We start from the raw sequence: 20,783 nt of genomic DNA on the forward strand, positions 1-20,783 counted from the left end.
GGGACTTGATCCTAGGTTCTCAAGCACTTGGCAACCTTGTTACAATGAAAGCCGCTCGAAGTGTAGGGCTAACATGTAATTGGACCCAAACCCACGAGACTTAGTCAAAAGAGGAATGTAATAGGTAAATCAAATCGAGAGCATCTCATTCTTAGAGACGAACAAACTGCTAGTAGCATTCATCCTGCCTTTGGTGCATCGTGTCAAATGCCTCGAGCGCTATTGCAGAGCAGGATGATTTACTTAAACTTACAGAGGCTAAAATTGAGGACAGCAAGACCAACAATTCCAGAGACCAGTTCAAGTGATGACATTGCTGGAACGTTTAACCAGAGTTGAGCGCTGCTCCTTTTCACAGATTCAACAACATTGTGCTCCTCATCTCAATCTGCTTTTTGTAGAAAGTCATTCAGCTGCACTAAAATCCCCCATTTCGACTACATAAAGCTGTATGATACTCCGACGCCAAACATGATCATTTTTTTTACGCTTTTTCCAGTTTCTGCTCGAGTGTTTCATTTAAAAGGCCTCGATATATCTGACAATCTTTGGTATTCGTTTCAACCCCACTCAAATATTATCATCAGGTAAGTAATCCAGAAAATCTTCTGTTTCACTTTTCTATTTTGAAGGCTTAGACATATTTCCGATGGTCCTATCAAGTATAGTGTGACTGCGTGCCGTGAAGACTGGAGGCTGAAACACTATCTTGAAGATGGTATCAACTTAGGGAAGGTTGAAGTTCTGGGAACCCGAACTACTACTGATCCCACCGTTAAGATCTAAGGAACAGATATAGGGTATTCGATGATTCCATTAGATTATTCCGTTACTTTGATTTCGAAACGCTTAGGGTGCGCATGGAATGCATTCCGGAATAAAAATTCTGTTCCGGAATGCATTCCGGAACAGAATGGCGTTTGTTAAAAAATTTCCGGAATGCATTCTGGAGCGATTTTTGCATTCTGGAATAAAAATGCGTTTGTTAAAAATAGTTGATTCCAGAATGCATTCTTGATTCCGGAATGCATTTTTGATTCCGGAATGCATTTTTGGCAAGAAAAGAGAAGCTACTTTTTGTAGTTCTTGATTCGGAATGCATTCTCTATTTTCTCATAATTTTTTTTTGAAAATGCATAAAAATTGAAAAATTCTAGAAAAATCATAAAAATTTCCAGAAAATAAAAAAAGTCAGATTTCGGGAAAATATGAAATTTGGTGAATTTTTTTAAAAAAAAAAAAAATCAAAAATTTCAAAACTTCACGGAATAGCTTAAAACACATGTGCCACCACTTTGAGTGAAATTTAATTTTTTGAGGTGCCCTTAAAAAATCAAAAATTTCAAAACTTCATAGAATGACTTAAAATACGTGTAATTCATCTACTTTGAGTGAAATTTAAAATTTTTGAGGTGCCAAAAAAATAAAAATAATAATAAAATAAAAATTTTCAAAACTTCACAAAATAGCTTAAAATACCGCGCATGGCACCACTTTGAGTGAAATTTAAATTTTTGAGGTGCCCAAAAAATTAAAAAAAATTAAAAATTTCAAAACTTTACAAAATGGCTTAGAATACCTGTAGCCACCCACTTCGAGTAAAATTTTAATTTTTTGAGGTGCCTAAAAAAATAAAATAAAATAAAAAATTCAAAACTTCACAAAATGGCTTAGAATACCTGTGGCCACCCACTTTAAGTGAAATTTAAATTTTTTAGGTGTCCAAAAAAATTAAAAAATTCAAAAAATTCAAAAATTTACAGAATGACTTATAATACCTGTGGCCACCCACTTTGAGTAAAATTTAAATTTTTTAGGTGAAAAAAAAATCAACAAATCAAAAAAGATTTACTTGAAATCAATTTCGGAAGCGAGAATTAGTCATGTTTTACCAAACAGATTTCTTCTCGGAAATCAATCACGCAAGAATTTGAAATCAATTTACGCAAGAATTTGATTTACGGAGAAATGGTTACCATTCGCACCCTTAGTTACTTCATCTGATGGTGAACTCTAACTAGCTATACTGCAGATGTTCTAACTGCAGTTGAGTTTGCATCTTGAAGTTCTGGCCGGACCAGAAGAGAGCCTCAGTTTCTACTCCTCAATTTCTTCTGGCCACTAGTGAAGGATGCTCGTCTATTACAGACGGACCAAGCCCTAAGCCAAGTGCAAATAGGAGATAGATAGTAAACCAATTCACCTATTCAATGAGCTGTAGTTGTACTCCTATCTGCCCTCAAGTCCTAGTGATCAGTCCATGATCCAAGCGATTACAGTATAGGAAAAGAGTCCTTGCCAACGGAAGTTTATTGTCAAAGACAGGGCAAACTGGAAGTTAGAGCTGCAATTCAGATGTGAAAGAATTCTTTGAAAGAGGATAGTAAGTATATAGCCTTAAAGAAGGGCCTTCATGTTTGCGATCATGCACCACCACAGCAAGTCCATCAGAAACCCAACCCAATAATTTCCACAGAAGCATCTATGTCTAGACCACCAAACTGTTTTTCCAAATCATGCACAATACAGTTTGAATGATGGATGCATGCACAAATAAAATAGTCCAAAGACCATCTTACGACTTAAGACTTGTTGTGAGGGTAAACGGAAATCGTGACGCTGTGTCCCAGCAATTCAGTAAAATGTAAAAATAGAGTCTTCAAGCTTCACAGTCCTAACTAGTTCCTAACTTAAATTTCTAGTTTTGCTGGTAGAACTCACTGCTTCCTGAGGGAGACATAACAGAAACAAGCAAAACTACTTGGCGTCTCATTTTTGGCTTGGATGCTACAAAAAATGTCAAATTACCATGAATGATATCATATGCTTCAGCCATTTAAAACCAGAAAGAGGAGCCACAGAATTAAGAGGATCCAGTCAACCAAGGTCAAATTCAAGCTTGCAGCATCTTGAGCATAATTGATCAACCTTAGAAATATCTAGAAGCTTTATCAAACTTTCAATCCTCAAATTCCAACTTGCAATTCATGTTTCATCGCCTGAATTTGAGTTCAGACTCTTCTTTGATCATTTTTTGTTGGAGCCTCCGAAGAGCTGCAATTGGTCATTTTAAGGACTCGTATCTCATGAATTACTCTTGTCTAGAGGAAGCATGATTATTACCAACATCTTGCCACATTAAACCTATCAACTGACAAAACAAAACCATGTACATGAACAGACAAGAACCCAACGCACATCACACAGTAAGAAACAGGAAGAACGAAAAAGATGCACATTCTTGACAAAACCAACCACATGTTCCCCCACAATCGAATTAAAAAAATCAAGAAACTTTAATAGACACGACCATATTTTGATTTTTTGAACTCACACAGCCGTTGTCTGTGGTATCTGACCAACAACTTTACCATCCTGAGTCAACGCGCCACCACCTTGCATCCCATTGACGGTCGCCGCCGTCGCCGCCGCCTGATATGCCGGAACTACCCCTCCGGCCGCCGTATAGTAAACCACCTGCGAGAAACCTGCCTCGGCCATCACGGGCTGCTGCACCACCTGACTCCCCTCACCGTAAGCACCGACCTGGGCTTGCTGAGGTTGGACCGCATTATAAAGTGCCTGTTCCCGGTAAAGCTCCGGCCCCAGTCTCTGCACTCCGTAGTAACCCTGACCTATAGGTCCGGTCACCGGTTGAATGGCAGCGAAGTAGCCACCGCCGCCCGGAGCGGGAATGTAGTATGCTGGTTGGCCCCCATTCACCGCCAATGGCAAACCTCCGCCCGTCACGGGCCGCTCCGGCAAGTACGCCGCCGCCGGTGGCATCTGCACCGGCGCGGCCACCTGAGCGGCAGCCTGCGCTGTTGTCGCCAATGTCTCTAGTTTTGCCGGAGCAGCAAGGTACTCATCGGTGCAAACGCCAGGATTGACTCCGTCGCCGCTTCCATTCGTCGCGGCCTCTTGTTGCTGATCGGAAATATGTGCTCTCTCCAGCGCCTGAATCTGTTGCTGAATTTCCGGCGGCGGCGCAACCTGCTCTCCAGCGACGCGCCGATCCTCCAACCCGAACTGGGCGACGACCGGCGCATGCACAAAGTCCTGCAAATTCACCGGCGGCGGCACCGCCGAGAAAACCTTGTCGAAGCCGAACAGATAATCGGGATTCGCCGCCCCGAAATTCGCGGCCCGCGCCGAGTCCAACGCGTCCCCGAGCCACTGCCGCTCCGACTTCGCGCCGCTGGAGCCCGAGCCCAGAGACCCGGAGCTGAACGGGAAGAGGAAGAGCCGCAGCCGCGCGGGCTTCGCGGAGGCGCCGCACAGCCGGTCGTACTCGAGCAGCATGTGCTCCAAGTCCTCGTCGTTGACCACGGAGACGAGGGCGTCGAGGTCCTCCCCGGGGAGCTGGTACTTGAGGCAGAATTCGGGCGCCGCGGTGAGGGAGGCGAGCTTGGAGGCGAGGGCGGGGAACCTGACGGAGCGGTCGACGGAGAGGAGCTTGGTGTCGCCGCCGGCGTAGACGAGGTGGTGGTCGTGGGGGCGGGGCTGGATCCGGCCGTCGTAGCTGCAGAGGAGCTTGACCTTGGCGGCGGCGGCGGAGGGGGCGGAGGAAGGGGGCGGGGGCGGCTCGTCGAAGGAGAGGTTGGGGGCGGGGTCGGGGTCGAGCTCGCGGGAGCGAGGGGAGGAGCCACGGGAGTCCGGGCAGGAGGAGGGCGGCGGCGGGGGCGGAGGCGCGTGGGCGTCCATGGCGGAGGCGGGGAGGTGAAGCTAGGGTTTCGAAGGCGAAGGAGGAGGAGGAGGAGGAGGAGACGAGGAGGCGGAGGAGGAGGATGATGATGGAGGAGGCATGGCGTGTTGAGAGTCTGCGGAGAGCGGGAGGAGTAATTTCTGGAAAAATGTTTTTATAATTTTCTATTTTAATATTAATACTGTTTTTTTTTTGGTTTGTTTTTTTCGGTGGGGCCCGGGGGACTGGGACCGAGCGGTGTTGTTGTGTGGAGCGGGAGCGGAGGTTCGGGGGGTTTGACCGACGCGCCAGTTGGAATCGGACCATGTCATCGCCATGATCTCTCTCTCTCTCTCTCTCTCTCTTCGTGTTTCTTAAGGATTTAATTCCCACGAAACTTCTCGAACTCTTGGTGAATGCGAAACGACCCAGCTGCCCTCGTCTGGAGGAGACCGGATTCCGCCGCGCTCGGGCGCCGCCTCAGCCTCGCGGCAGGGGCGGAAGAGGGCGGGGGATGACGGCGGCGGCGGCGATGGGAGCTCCTGTCGTTCCTCGTCCGCGAGGGTCGAGTGGGGGAGGACGATGGAGAGAGTCCTCTTTTGCTTGGAGTAGTTGAGTGAATCGCGATAATTTATTTTGGTGCTTTCCCTTTTGTTTTCTCCAAATGCGTGCTGGGCATCTTCTCTGACTTGCGCTAATTCGATGGTAGGGGGGGAGATGCATTGAAGTCAACGAAAGCAATGTGTAGGGGAAAACAAAAAGAGAGGTGGGGATCCCCTCGATTGAGGATGTCACTTGTATGTTAGTAAGAGAGAGTTTGATGATATTTTGTGATTTTATGTGATAATGCGAAATTTAGACCGTTCGATTGAAGAAATTAACTGTCGATCACTCAAGTGATGATAGTTTGAATATGATTCATTCTCGATCGTCGGATGGATCACGAAAAAATAGTCATGCAGCTCCCTACTGCAACGAAGAATGAGCTTTTTTTTTTTTCCTTTATGGGCTAAACAAAGAGTTTAACTCACACACCTTACAATTAATGTTTGTATGACTGTGGAACGGCCAAAACTATGCCTAGTGGCCAAATTTAAAATTTTATTACTGAATTAATATCCGTATAATAGATTCATGACTTTTTTGATAATTTTTCTCGTTGAACAGATATGACTATGCTTGGTGGATCCGATCAGGTAGATAAAATGAGAAAGAAAGGTTAGGACGGGACCGAGGGTGAAAGAGGAGAGAGAGTGATCGGATGGAAGAAGAGATAGATTGGGAGAAAATGAAGAGCGTAATTGTTGAAATGTCGATTAATCGAGTTTATAGATTATCAGTCTAAATTGTCGACACCCTTTCTAGCTTTTGTAATGTTCAATATATAAACCGGATCAGTTTATGATATATGTATTCCTCATGTACGATATGGAATATGAGATGTGTGATTGAATGACATTACGCGGATTGGTTTAAGGACTAATATTTGCGCGCCATGAGAGCTAAGTGTCCGGTGCAATAAAGTGCTATATCAGGAGAGCCATCTCTTCGAATCTAGATGTTGCGCGATGGGGACTGCCTCTTGAACCCTCAAGACACCCTCTAGAATCCTTAGACTGAGCAATCTATTCTTCCCCAACACAAACTCCTTAAAGAGTCGCTTGCTGATGTCCCTACATCAAAACAAGTCTCTCAACACTTCTACTAATAGCCAAGAGGCATGTCCTTGCTGGTAAAGGGATTGTGGGGGTGGGCTGGGGCCGGAGAGTATCGGGTCCGGAGTTCGATTTCCATGTACACCGCATACACATATATATAAAAGAGAGGAGTGAGATTCAAAAAAAATAAAAGACTCTTCTGCTAGTAACCATCTTGAAACCACCTTTTCCTTTCTATGCAAGTAATGTTTGCAACCAGAGAAGGATAAGCCATACGCCGTAGCATTGTGGAAGCATTGTCCATCCCATCTATTTAAAGGGGCAATCAATGTTTGGTCAGAGTGAGAAAGCATGGAATTTCATAGAATCATGGAGGATCCTCATCACCTTGGTTACAACCCCAAGAGTATGGAGCAACATAAATAAAGGCACATGGACGCACATAACTTCTAAGAGTGTCAAATCGCATCCATCTCCACCTATGTCCATGTGGGCTGCATAATAAGATACCGTAGCTAAAGATCATCAAGTGAGGGCACAAGTCTTATTGGGGTGGAGAATTTAACCATGTGAGCTTGATATCCGAAGCTTGAGCGATCGACTAAGTGTTAGATCTCGTGATAGGGAAGAGTATCCATGTGAGAGTTGGTGGAGTTGTATCTGATAGAGGATTAGGTTAGTTTAACACTTTAATATTCAAGTCAAATATCGATACTTATATCATTACATTCTTTGGCCAACTCCATTAAATTAATATGGAGATATTGAAGGAATTTTTCTATTTAATACTATGTTCAGGATGATACCTTTATTTTCCATGAAATATGGGATCTCATACGTATGGTATGTTAAGATTAACTTGTAACGTATTTATTCTAAAACTCTTCTACATTTTATTTTGCAACCGTGATTGTATAAAGCTTCATTGGTAACGTGTTCGATGTAAACGATTTTCTTGTTATTCCACAATAATCACGATTAAATTTGGATCCATTAGCATACGTTAGACCGGCTAATCACAAAATGAAAATCTAGATTTGCCTTAAATCATAAAGTGCACTTAGTAGTTGAACAAACTTGAAGTAGTGCTTTTTTCCTAAGAAAACTCAAGTTATGTTTTGCTATTACCGTCTTACATTAACATTTGACTTCATATCACCAATAATTTAACGGGGATAATTATCCGAAAATCCTAAATCTATTGTATGGTAGCCAATTCTTGTCCTAAACTTTTTAATTTGGCCAATTTAATCCTAAAACCTTTTGATAATTTTCGAATGTGGTCCTTCCAGCTAATTTTTGTCAGAAATCATTGACGTGGATAATAACCATCTTATGTGGCACGATCGGTGCTAACATGGACGATTTGCTATTTTTTTTAAAAATTTTATGAATTTTTTTTTCTTTTTTTCCTATTTTCCTCGTTTGGTGTCCACATCAATAATTTCCTACCAATGGACTACATTAGCAAATCGTAAAAAGGATTCAGGATCAAATTGACCAAATTTGAAAAGTTTAGGACTAAATTGGCTGCCGTATAATAAGTTTAGGGCTTTTTGGACAAGTTTTCCTATTTAATGTTGTAGTAACAAAACTAACTTAGGGTGCGTTTGTTTCACGAAAAACTCAATTTTAAAGGAAAATTATTTTCCGGAAAGCATTTTCAGGGAAAACGGTTAGTTTTCCTTCGTTTGGTAATATATAGTCGAAATCGTTTTCTGATGTTTGAATTTTATTCAAAAATGATTTCAACCTTATGTCTTTATACAAAAAAAAATCGATTTTTTTTAATTTATTTTTTCTTTTAAAAAATTTGAATTTTTAATTCTTTTTTCTTTTTTTCTTTTTTTTTCTTTTTCTTTTTTCATCTCTTTCCTTTTCTTTTTTCTTTTCTTTCCTGTTCTTTCTCCTCCTTCCATCGCCGCTACCGATAGGCGATGGCCCAGGCGAACTCGAGCTCGCTGGCCTCGGGCGAACCGCGAGCCCGCCAGCCTCGGCCGAGCCCGAGCTCTCCTGGATCTGGCGAGCCGCGTGCTCGCCAACCTCGGCTAAGCCCTAGCTCGCCCGGATTTTCCGAGCCTTGAGCTCGTCGGCCTTGGGTGAGGTCCAGGCGAGGTGGAGGCAGCGAGGTAGGGCCTCGCGCGACGCTAGCAAGCTCGAGCTTGCCAGATCCCGGCAAGCCACAGTCTTGCCAGCACGGCGAGCTTGAGTCTCGCCGGCATTTGGCAAGCTCGACCGTCACTGGCCTGTGCTCGTGGCCGGTGGCCGACCGCCGCCAAGGCCGGCGACCGACATAAGGAGGAAAAAGAAAAAGAAAGAAAAGAAAAGGAAAAAAAAAAGAAAAGAAAAATAAAATATTAACAAATTTAAGATAATCAATTCCGGAAAAGTGTTTTCGCTTTCTTAAAATAGAAAATTCACTTTCCTAAATTTATACATGAATGATTTCCTTGATCAAAAAGTATTTTCGGTTAACTAAATTATTTTCGGACAATCAAACGGAAGAAAGTCCGGAAAATACTTTCCCGGAAAATAATTTCATCAAAATAAACGCACTCTTAAAAGAAAAAGAAAAAGATGTGACATGATTTTTCTTTCTGTAAATGACGACCGTGTTGGAAGTAAAAAATCACTTGTGAGCGTGGACAAGTGACGTTCATCACATATGGTTTGTTAATATCTTCATTATATAATTAAAAATAACGAACGCCTATACAAAAAAAAATCAGATCATTTTTGTTTCTTTATCCAAACCGGTGTGTTTTTAGTGAGGCAGCATCGCTTGCAGGAATTGGATTGCTGGCACTCCACATGCGAACGCAACGCAACACCCGTTTGCATGCGACGCTTCGACCGCCCGAGACGGCGCGCCGTGCGGCAATGAAACGTGTGGTGCTCACGTTGGCATTTTGCTGTCACGCTAATTTTTTTGTAAAATCCTCGAAACGACAACGCCAATCGTGCGCTTTCACCAATCATTTGACAATCGGTGCGTGGAAGTCAGCCACGGGAAACGCTGCTGCCTTGCCCTAAATCTCCATTCTCTTGGTCTAATCAAATTATGTTTAGCACGATGCACATGACTTAATTAACGAGAGAGTTAGTGATCCACGTCCCGGCACGAGGATAGGATGAGCCCCGCAATTCGTGTATATGGATGAACTGACATAAGTTGGTATTCGGCTAAAGAAGTAACCTCATTAAAAGGAAGGAGCCGGAGCTCTTATAGGAGCCTCCGCAACCTGTTCCTATTTTGTAGGGCAGGGTCAACGGATGCTTTTTTTTATATTGATGTGTCGATGCTCGCATGCATTGCATTTTCAATTCCCTTCGTATCTTTTATCTTCCCAAAAAAAATAGAATACCTTCTAGGAATTTTATATTTCAATGATTTCAAGATTCGAAATGAAGCATTTTAAAGACTTGCTCATGTCCTTGGCCTTCGTCAAAGTCAAACCAGCAGACGAGGTGAGTTGCATCGAGCAAAGTCCTTGGCTTTGCCTGGCTGGGACAACGCGCTGCTTCCATATGGTTTGGGTCAGTCAGACTTGATCGATGACGAACGTGAGAATTAAGGCAACCATTGTTTTGTTACTCCCTAGACATGCATATAAATGTGGTTAGGTGTCTTCCGCGTATTCTGCCCCTAAGAAAGCCATAAAAAATATGGGAAGATGCCTCGAAACAAGAGTCCTGAAGAGGGGAAGATCGGTTTAAGCTGCTTAGGATGTACTACTATTAGTCAACAAGAGCAAGCGACGTAGCGTTGCAAACGAGGGTTACGAGAAGATGATGCGGGCATACTAATCTTGTGGCCTTTTCCTTGTGATTCTCTTGGAAGGGAAGGAAGGAATCATTCTCCTTTAAAGGAGAGGATCACGGTGTTATGTTTGACCAGTCTTTGTTCGTTGTATCTCTACATGTCTACCTTAGCTCTACGTTTGACTTTTTTTTTATTTAATGACGTTTTTGCGTATTGCGTATCAAGGGGGACCAGAAGTTCATCAGTGCAAGTTAAAGGAACTCCATTCCCCACTGTCCAGTTGGGTTGCGTTTGGTAGCCCGAATTTAAGTCGGGATAGATTAACAAATTATCGGTTATCATGTTTGGTGACGTTCTCCACCGGATAAACCTATATACATCCAAATAAAATGCTAGATAAGAATTCCGACCTAGGGGTGGGATAAACCTGCCAATATCGCCCGCCTGAGGACCACCGCCAAATTTACCAATCATCATCACTTTCGAGCCATACGATCGTCGTCGCCTCCGACCACATTGGTCATTACCACTGGACAGCAATCGTGTTCGACAAGTGAGGGTGAAAAGGGGCCTAAAGACGATGGTCGGGCCGAGTTTATATAGATCATCCTTTCCATCCCAGTCGCATACATCCTTCACATTGAGCTTGGCCTTTCACACACAACTCACGAGCTGGCTATTCACTTGTTGGTCAACAAAGAACGGCTAGAGCACCATTAGCGTATTGGCATCCACACTCTTGAGCATCGAGTTCGACATGTTGTGCTCAAGAACGTTGCAATGGCATAGTGGTGCAGAACCTCCCCCTACTGGTCCATCTCACAATGTGCACCTTCTTCGCTGTCACCTCTTTTTCGTCAATGGAGTCAGTTGAAAGACCTCCTTTTGGGGAGGATCACGGTGTTATGTTTGGCCAGTCTTTGTTCGTTGTATCTCTACATGTCTACCTTAGCTCTACGTTTGACTTTTTTTTATTTAATGACGTTTTTGCGTATCAAGGGGGACCAGAAGTTCATCAGTGCAAGTTAAAGGAACTCCATTCCCCACTGTCCACTTGGGTTGCGTTTGGTAGCCCGAATTTAAGTCGGGATAGAATAACAAATTATCGGTTATCATGTTTGGTGACGTTCTCCACCGGATAAACCTATATACATCCAAATAAAATGCTAGATAAGAATTCCGACCTAGGGGTGGGATAAACTTGCCAATATCGCCCGCCTGAGGACCACCGCCAAATTTACCAATCATCATCACTTCCGAACCATACGATCGTCGTCGCCTCCGACCACATTGGTCATTACCACTGGACAGCAATCGTGTTCGACAAGTGAGGGTGAAAAGGGGCCTAAAGACGATGGTCGGGCCGAGTTTATATAGATCATCCTTTCCATCCCAGTCGCATACATCCTTCACATTGAGCTTGGCCTTTCACACACAACTCACGAGCTGGCTATTCACTTGTTGGTCGACAAAGAACGGCTAGAGCACCATTAGCGTATTGGCATCCACACTATTGAGCATCGAGTTCGACATGTTGTGCTCAAGAACGTTGCAATGGCATAGTGGTGCAGAACCTCCCCCTACTGGTCCATCTCACAATGTGCACCTTCTTCGCTGTCACCTCTTTTTCGGCAATGGAGTCAGGCCATATGACCCACGACCCATAGGGAGTGCCTCGCGCTATTCATGAGGCTATCCTAAAATTACGCGAACTTGTGTCAGTTGAAAGACCTCATACTCCCGAGGTCGACTTCTTTGGTCGAGACGGTTTGAGTCTCACGTACAGGATGAGTAAAGTCAAAGATGGTATTTTAAAGATTTTCAAATGAGAATGATTTTCGAAGATTTTCAATTAAATCTTAGATTGCAGATTTTTGAAGATTCCAAATCATATTCTTAGGTTGCACCAAACATATGATATTTTTACAATTCGGAGATATATGGAGAATTTCAAATCCCCTTTTATTCTATCCTATCCTAATCCGAATCTAGATAACCAAAACACAGTCTTATAATTTCGGACCAGTTGGACTTCAATCTGGGACCGTTGGATGTAGGATCCAATTATGATTTAGTTTCACGATCATGAAAACTCCATACGAAACGGAGGCTTCTTCATTAGAACTGGACCTAATCATGCGTCTGGCTCAAGCCCTCCCATGACAAAATGGGCCCGAAGAGCATTCTTGGATGGGTTCAGATAAGTCTATTTGGCTATAAAGCCAGCCCAAATCAGTTGAGCTCGAGCCAGCCCAGACCCTGCCAGAATTTTTTTTTTGCCATGCGCTAGTCTCGGCAAGAACTCAGGTCAAAACTAAAGAACCGATCAGGCCAGCCCAATGAGCACTTCTGATTGAAACGCAGCTTCTTTGTAACTTTATTATTGCTCGTTGTGTTAACTCATGATTTGACATTCGGAGTTTAATGCGTACCGCCACTTTTTCCCGGTTCAATGTAGTAACGTTGGAGAAGAATTTGATCCTTTTGCTCAATCGAGAAAAGAATTAAGGATAATCAATTCCACTGAACACCTTCGATCAACTTGGAAAGATGACCGAACGTTATTGCCTTCAGGGCGAATAGTTGCGGTTGAAATATAGAGTCCGGTTCTATATTTATTAGTCAAGCAATACGAGTATGGAGTTTCCTAAGTTCTAAGCATTATGAAAACCCAGTGTCTACGATCAAGATATTTCTTTTTCAGTTAAATATGTTGCAAGTACAGCAATGATGCATGCTCAAGCTAAAAGTAGGTATAAACATGTGCACGGAATAGAAACACAGGATGTGAATATGTTGCAAGTACATCAATGATGCACACTAAAGCTCAAAAGCAAGTATAAACGTGCACAGAATAGAACCAGATGATGCGAAATTCAACCTCAATTGCGCTTAATAAACTATACCGCGTCCTTTTATTGTTGTAATGAATTGGCACCTACAAGTACAGAGTCAATGGTGTGGTGCAACTGATTCCCACCAAAAATAATAGGTGTCAAGCTGCACGCCTCAATCATTAATTGAATCAAGAGTATGGGAGACTAATTGAACCATCCGTTGCCTCGAATGGTCAGCATCCTCCACATGGACCTTCCTTTAGTGCTTGTCATTGGCAACATCACTTGGAAGATCAAGACCATCAGGAATTTTCCCTGGATAGTTAGTCCTGGAGGCATCTGATCCTGTCATCCTGCAAACAGCCAACGGAATCAAGGAGGGACCTGTGTATATGTTTCAAGAAATATCTAATAGTATGCTTTGAGCGTATCATGCTTACCCTCTATCCACAATGACAACTGAACGGAGTTCGCAGTTTGCAAAGCTGCAACCACAGATAAAGTATGTTTTAATCAATCCGCGACATAAAAGTTCCCACCTATCCTAAAAATAAAGTGCTACATCATATCAACTCCATTGCTAGGCCAACTAGGATCATGTGCAGTTCACCAACAAGATTCATTCGTCACAAATATATCATCATTTTCATCATCCTAATCTGCTACAGGTACCGCCCTCAGAACTGGTAGTGGTTGTTGCTACACAATTTATAGGTTTGAAAAGTTCCACTAAGAAGAAAGAGAAAGCTACGTAATGGCATTTTAGTGAAGCAATAAAAATCTGTGTAGAGCCTAAAAATACCATGTACATGGACAACTCAGAAGCTACAATCTGATTACACAAGGGGACACGACTTCCAATGTGTGTTTATTAAAATCTTCTATTCATCAATTCCTATTGGCTCTAATATCTGTCTTGAATTATAAATCAATACATCACTAAATGCAAACATGAAGCAAGACCAAAAGAACAGAAGGTGGGACTTTGTTGGCAATCAGCATAGGTGGAAAAATATTTACGCAAAACTTCATCACCGAAACCGAAGATAATATGAGGGAAGATAGAGATCCAGCTTCCCTATTGACTGATGGGCATCACCCATCTACAATAAAGTTTTTCTGCTTAACAAACAGTTATGGTATGATGATCAAGCAACACACTCAACAGTGGATAATCAGTGGTCACTGGGCATACCATAAAAACCTTCAGAGTACTTTTTTGGGAACAATCTTAATTTCATGTCATTCACTCATTAGAAATATATTCAGAAGGGAGACAATATGAAGGACCTAATGTAAAAAAATTTCTCAAAACAATAATGCAGAAACAAGTCGGTCAGAACACTAAAAAATTTCTGTGCTCCCAATCGTAATTAGAAATATAAAACCATTGACTAGAATCAATCAACCAAAAATGAACTAGGAAACACTCACTGCTTGCACATTTCACTCTTCACCGATGGATGACAATCATTTCCAAAAGCGCTGAGGGCATAAAACAAGAATCCACCGTGAGTAACAATTGCAATCTCCTTCTCTTCCCGTGTCCACAACCTGAAGATAAATCGAAACCTTGAGATGCAGAATCAAATGGCTAATTTCAGATTTTTACTTTTTACATAGCTGTTCAGCTACTTTCTTCCAAGATCATACAAGTTTCTGTCTATTTTGCATTGTAGTTCATATTCTAAAGCACTGAGCAGGAAGTTATGAAGTACCAGTTCCAGAACTTCATTCCTCGAACAGCAACTTCCTCATAATTTTCTCGAACATCAGGCGTCCACAATACGTCATCTTCATTCTCAATCTAAAGAAAGTTAAAATCAAAGTTAAAAACTAAGATTAGCTAATGTTGAGACTTCCAAAGCAAATGCCCCAAAAAAAGCATTTTAAGAAATGAAGCACTTACCAATGAAAAATCAATTGCAGGAAAGAGCGGCCGATACTCGCTAATGCTTCGTCTTTTGTCACAAGGATAAACTCCCTATGGACCAAAATGTACATTTTTAGCAACTTGAAGCATGCAAGGAATGTTCAATACCAAAACAAGATGATCCACAAAACACAGGCAAGAGTGAAATTCTACAATTACTAATAGCAAAATGTCTGCATCTTTGTCTTGCAATAACTTCTCAACGTTCTAAATGGAGGTTGATAAGTGACAAAAAAATGGAGGTTAATTATATGAGAGGTCATTCAGCTTGGGGTTTTGCCACTATACTTTGCAAAGTTACGCAATTATCACTACTCTGTTTCTAGTCGGTCCCCATCCTCAATAGAACAAGATATATTATGCCAATATGCAAACTCAGTTTGACAGAACATCTGACTCATTAAATACATGACATGACAAGATACATAGGACATTTTTCAACAAGATAACATGATCCATGGTACAAGATCTGCGACCAATCTTATGGATTTTGGTGCTTGGGTGAAAATCAGTACGCTGCGTGAGGCTACCATCATGCCACGTCATGTTAGGTCATCCACTTGTGCTAACACATCCATCGTCATCCAAATTGAAATGAAATACAAAGAGAACAGTAGCAATCAAATGATTTTCTATAGTGGTAGCCATAATATAAACTGAATTTCAGATGCACAAGTGAAAATTGGCAAAAGTTGAATGATGTATCATGGTATCCACCGTTCTAACTGTTAAAAGAAGGAACCTGTGCAACATGAAGAAACTGATCCTTCTTCAACTACAAATATGTAACTATTGGTCATCTTTAACAAAATAAGAAGTCCTTGGGTTGAGAGCTAAATTTAAACATAAGCAAGATCAGTCAATTTGCTAAAGAAGAATCAGAACTCATCCTAATAAGCATAAGCTTCCTTCATACTTAGGAAGGTAACTACAAGTAAGCATCCCTTAATCTCAAATCAAGGAGAAACAAATACTCTGAAGTATGATCCTAATAAAGCCAGTGGTATAAACAGCTGTACTTCCACATGATATCCTCTTTAAAGTTCACAAAATTATCATACCGGTCAAGGGCAAAGGCATATTCTTTTTCTTATGTCTCGCAATCCTTATCCGATACAGATATACTTGTGCATATTAAGAGTCAATAGATTAAAGATTGTAAGCGGTGAATAGAATGCAACACAAACAGTAAAGTGCACTGAGCCCATTGCAAATTCAACTGCAACCATTTAATAATGGGTACAGCAAGAAGGAAAAAAACTACCAACATTTTCCAGAGACAAAAGTTACAATGGTGGAATGTCCACACAAAATGCTTCCACCGAATAATATTGTGAGAAACCGATCAAAATTCAGGATTTTGTGAATGATCTTTTTATTCCATATGTAATCACATACCCAATCTTCTCGACAAAGTTCTACGGCAATAAATGGTGGGCAATTGAGACTTGAAATAGCAGGATGATCGCTATTCCCTGCATTTGCAACCATCAAAGGAGGTGCAACTATTCCATCTGTATCACCTTCACCACCAAAAACTCCAACAGCTGTTTGCATAGCTCTGCAAGTGATCACATAAAAAGTGTGAAAACGGCATTTAAAGGAACTTCAAGTCCAAATTTTGAACCATAGCATGCCCCTCATGCAAAGGCTAGTGGAATGACAAGTTAACAACTTAAAGAATGCGGACCCAAAACACGTGGACAAAAGAATAATCAAAACCCATAACGTAAAAAGAACAAAAACTCATAAATGGTAAAAAGGAAATGCAAGGAATTCACCATAGACACTTCTGGCTGATTATGCATCCATTTGATATTAAAGTTTAAGCTATTAGAAAATGACATGGCTTATTTTCATTATCTTCACACTTTGCCCCCATTGGCCCATTCTCCATCAGATTAAAAAAGGATACAAGCCCTATTGACTTATTATGAAGGCTTAAATAGTAAAGCAGCTGAGCGTAACAAAACAACTAAAACTCGCATCCTATGCAACAGAGAAGAAACGGTACACAAGAATTTAAATCCTTAACAATATAACACACCAATTAATAATACAAATCAATATCGAAGACAATGCTATCTGTAAGAACATATGAAAAGATAAGGCAAGAAACAAATTTGAAGCCAATCACAGTACCTCAACAAAGGGGAAGTGATGACAAGATCAATCTTCTTGGGAAGTCCGCATGCTTGGACATGCTTGCGCAAGTTGCTAACCTATCACCGCATCAAGAGATCATCAGAAAGTAAACCGGTCCAAACAAACTGCATAAAAAAGAAAAAAGCACCTGGAACTTTTTCCAACAGAATTTAGGACATTATAAAAAGAACAAGACAGCAAAGCCTTCTCAGTTCTCACACTAACTCAGGTTGGCTATGTCATTGTTGCCCCACCTATAATATTAATATCCTATCCAAGACCAACTTGTTTCTAAGCAAGTTCTTACGACAAGACTATCCCGTTTGTCATTTTCAGGGAAGCAACTTAATTCCTAATGACAAACCCAATAAAATGCAATCTAAAAAAGAAATTACACTGTTAACATATGTATCATTTAAAGACAAACAGGCCACGGGCAAAAGTGACCACCTGCTGCCAGCCGAGAGGGGTGAGATGAGCATCAAAGAGATCATACGACAAATAGGCATCCTGGTTCTTTTCTCCTTCCACATTATGAATTCCTTGCGCATGCCAAACCTGTACGTCAATCGTCAAGTCAGACCCAAAAATGCTCGACGCCTACGAATCCGCCTCTACACGCATAAAGAAACCCAAAACACCGCAATGCCACGTACCAGGTGAAGCGTCTTGCACCGGTGTAAAGGATACAGCCCTGTCACTGCAGCATCCATATCTGTAGCCAAAGGAAAACAGAGCATCCACAAAAGTCAGTTTCGTCGAACGAAAATGACGATCACGCCAATTTCACCGCACTAGAAACCGAAGCGCCATCGCCAGAGTCCATCAAAATTTCAGCTACAGGCGACAAACAAGCATCATCGCCAATGGAATGACAAGCTCTCCGCGAGCGACGAACACAACGCGTCTCTTCACACCACAAAGGTGGAAAAAACCGGATCCGTCTCGCGCAAGCAACTTCACTACCTAAATCCAAACTCCACAAAACCAACCCCGCACCGAACCGCCAAATCCAAGCGAACCGAATCGTCCGAAACAGATCGAATCACGCGCCATCCATCACCAGCCCAAAACGAACAGCAAACGCAGAACGCGAAACGGACCAAAAAAACAGGAACTAAGAGAGCGGTTCCAGGGAATCATCAAATCGCGAGACGGAAACGATGGGATCATCAGCGAACGGGCTTTACCGGCAGGAGGTCGGGAGGACAGGGAAGAGCGGACGGGGAGGTCGAGACGACGACGGCGCCGCCGCCGCGGCTGCTGCTGCTGCTTCGGAGCGGAGAGGTTGCGAGGGAGGAGGACGAACGGAGGAGAGGAAGCGCTGCGCACGGAGGCCGGGCGCAACAACGACGAGGCGTCGCTACATAAATAAAGGCACATCAGTAGACATGGCCACGGGCCGGTTTTGGTCCGAAACCGGCCCGGGTCAAACCCGGGACCGGCCCGTTGATCGGGCCCGCGGTTCAGAACCGGAACCGGCCCGGCCATGTCTACACATGGACGCACATAACTTCTAAGAATGTCAAATCGCATCCATCTCCACCTACATGCATGTGGGCTGCATAATAAGATACCGTCGCTAAAGATCGTCATGTGAGGGCACAAATCTTATTGGGGTGAAGAATTTAACAATATGAGCTTGATATCTAAAGCTTGAGCGATTGACTAAGCGTTAGATCTCGTGATAGGGGAGAGTGTCCATGTGAGAGTTGGTGGAGTTGTATTTGATAGAGGGTTAGGTTAGCTTAACACTTTAATATTCAAGTCAAATATCGATACTTATATCTTTACATTCTTGGGAAAAGTGCCAAAAAAGTCATAAATCTTTTGCATTAGTGCCAATTTAGTTCTAAACCTTTTTTTTATGTCAATTCAGTCTTAAACCTTTTGCATTAGTGTCAATTTAGTTCTAAACCTTTTTTTGGTGCCAATTAAGTCCTAAACTTTTTAAATTGATGTCAATTTAGTCATAAACCTTTTGTTTTTGTGCCAATTTAGTCATTCCGGCCAATTTTGACCGGAATTTGCCAACGTGTACGCCTGTCGGCCAGCGGCTGGTCACCGGCGCCAACGTGGACAACTTTAATAATATTTTAATATTTTTTGAATTTTTATTTTGTTCCTTTTTTTTCTTTTTTTCCCACTTTTTTTTTGTCTCTTCCTCCTTCCTCTGGCCGATCGCCGGCCAGAGGCCAAAGGCCGGCGAGCTCGACCTCGCCGGCCACTGGCGAAGGCGGCCTCGCCCGGCGAGGGCGAGCCTCGCCTTGGTCGGGCAAGGCTCGAGCCCTCGCAGGAGGCCGCAGCGAGGTCGGGCCTCGCCCGACCTTGGCGAGGCTCGCCTTCGCAGCGGCCTCCGGCGAGAGCTCGAGCCTTGCCATGGTCAGGCGAGGCCCGACCTCGCTAGATCCGGCGAGGTCGGGCCTCGCCACGGCCTCCGGCGAGGGCTCGAGCCTTGCCTTGGTCGGGCGAGGCTCGCCCTCGCCAGTGGCCGGCGAGGTCGAGCTCGCCGGCTAGAGGAAGGAAGGAGATAACAAAAAAAAAAGTGGAAAAAAAAATAAAAAAAGGAAAAAAAATAAAAATTCAAAAAAATATTAAAATATTATTAAAGTTGTCCACGTCGACGCCGGTGACCGGCCGGCAGGCGTTCACGTCGACAAATTCCAGTCAAAATTAGCCGGAAGGACTAAATTGACACAAAAACAAAATGTTTAGGACTGAATTGGCACCAATTTAAAAGGTTTATGACTTAATTGACACCAAAAAAAGGTTTAGGACTAAATTGGCACCAATGCAAAAGGTTTAGGACTGAATTGGCACAAAAAAAGGTTTAGGACTAAATTGGCACTAATGCAAAAGGTTTAGGACTTTTTTGGCACTTTTCCCTTATATTCTTTGGCCAACTCCATTAAATTAATATGGAGATATAGAAGGAATTTTTCTATTTAATACTATATTCAAGATGATATCTTTATTTTCCATGAAATATAGGATCTCATACGTATGGTATGTTAAGATTAACTTGTACCGTATTTATTCTAAAACTCTTCTACATTTTTTTTTGCAACCGTGATTGTATAAAGCTTCATTGGTAATGTGTTCGATGTAAACGATTTTCTTGATGTTATTCCACAATAATCACGATTAAGTTTGGATCCATTAACATATGTTAGACCGGCTAATCACAAAATGAAAATCTAGATTTGCCTTAAATCATAATTAAGTGCACTTAGTAGTTGAACAAACTTGAAGTAGTGCTTTTTTCCTAAGAAAACTCAAGTTATGTTTTGCTATTACCGTCTTACATTAGCATTTGACTTCATATCACCAATCATTTAACGGGGATAATTATCCAAAAATCCTAAATCTATTGTATGGTAGCCAATTCTTGTCCTAAACTTTTTAATTTGGCCAATTTAATCCTAAAACCTTTTGATAATTTTCGGGAAAAGTGCCAAAAAAGTCCTAAACCTTTTGCATTAGTGCCAATTTAGTCCTAAACCTTTTTTTGGTGCCAATTCAGTCCTAAACCTTTTGCATTTGTGCCAATTTAGTCCTAAACCTTTTTTTGGTGCCAATTAAGTCCTAAACCTTTTAAATTGGTGCCAATTCAGTCCTAAACCTTTTGTTTTTGTGCCAATTTAGTCCTTCCGGCCAATTTAGACCGGAATTTGCCTACGTGGACGCCTGCCGGCCGACGGCCGGTCACCGGCGCCGACGTGGCGCCGACGTGGACAACTTTAATATTTTTTAAATATTTTTT

At 42.3% G+C, this 20,783-nt stretch overlaps 2 protein-coding genes across 2 annotated transcripts; both read right to left on the reverse strand.

Moving 5' to 3' along the window:
• Positions 1–3,330: 3,330 nt before the first annotated feature.
• Positions 3,331–4,704, reverse strand: LOC115675696 (uncharacterized). Its single transcript, XM_030598447.2, has one exon. The coding sequence runs from the start codon at positions 4,702–4,704 to the stop codon at positions 3,331–3,333; it is 1,374 nt and encodes a 457-aa protein (XP_030454307.1).
• Positions 4,705–12,991: 8,287 nt separating this feature from the next.
• Positions 12,992–18,382, reverse strand: LOC130139667 (phosphoglycerate mutase-like protein 1). Its single transcript, XM_056317179.1, has 10 exons — positions 18,211–18,382; positions 17,677–17,735; positions 17,471–17,578; positions 17,018–17,097; positions 16,274–16,436; positions 14,852–14,926; positions 14,661–14,749; positions 14,377–14,496; positions 13,383–13,427; positions 12,992–13,295 (listed from the first exon to the last, which is right to left on the reverse strand). Exons 2-10 carry the CDS (start codon positions 17,731–17,733, stop codon positions 13,202–13,204), a joined length of 831 nt encoding a protein of 276 aa, XP_056173154.1. The 5' UTR covers positions 17,734–17,735; positions 18,211–18,382; the 3' UTR covers positions 12,992–13,201.
• Positions 18,383–20,783: the final 2,401 nt, after the last annotated feature.

The sequence above is a fragment of the Syzygium oleosum genome, unplaced genomic scaffold, assembly GCF_021117445.2.
Source record: "Syzygium oleosum isolate NSW1041296 unplaced genomic scaffold, Sole_v2.1 Sole_v2.13, whole genome shotgun sequence".
Classification (NCBI taxonomy): Eukaryota; Viridiplantae; Streptophyta; class Magnoliopsida; order Myrtales; family Myrtaceae; genus Syzygium; species Syzygium oleosum.

Excerpts from the sequence above, each read along its gene's own strand:
- LOC130139667 (XM_056317179.1), bottom strand. The coding sequence starts at position 17,733 with ATGGATGCTGCAGTGACAGGGCTGTATCCTTTACACCGGTGCAAGACG. Across the intron at positions 13,428-14,376 it reads AAGAGTGAAATGTGCAAGCA|CTTTGCAAACTGCGAACTCC; the intron begins GTGAGTGTTTCC and ends CTGTGGTTGCAG. Across the intron at positions 13,296-13,382 it reads GTTGTCATTGTGGATAGAGG|GATGACAGGATCAGATGCCT; the intron begins GTAAGCATGATA and ends GGCTGTTTGCAG.
- LOC115675696 (XM_030598447.2), bottom strand. The coding sequence starts at position 4,704 with ATGGACGCCCACGCGCCTCCGCCCCCGCCGCCGCCCTCCTCCTGCCCG.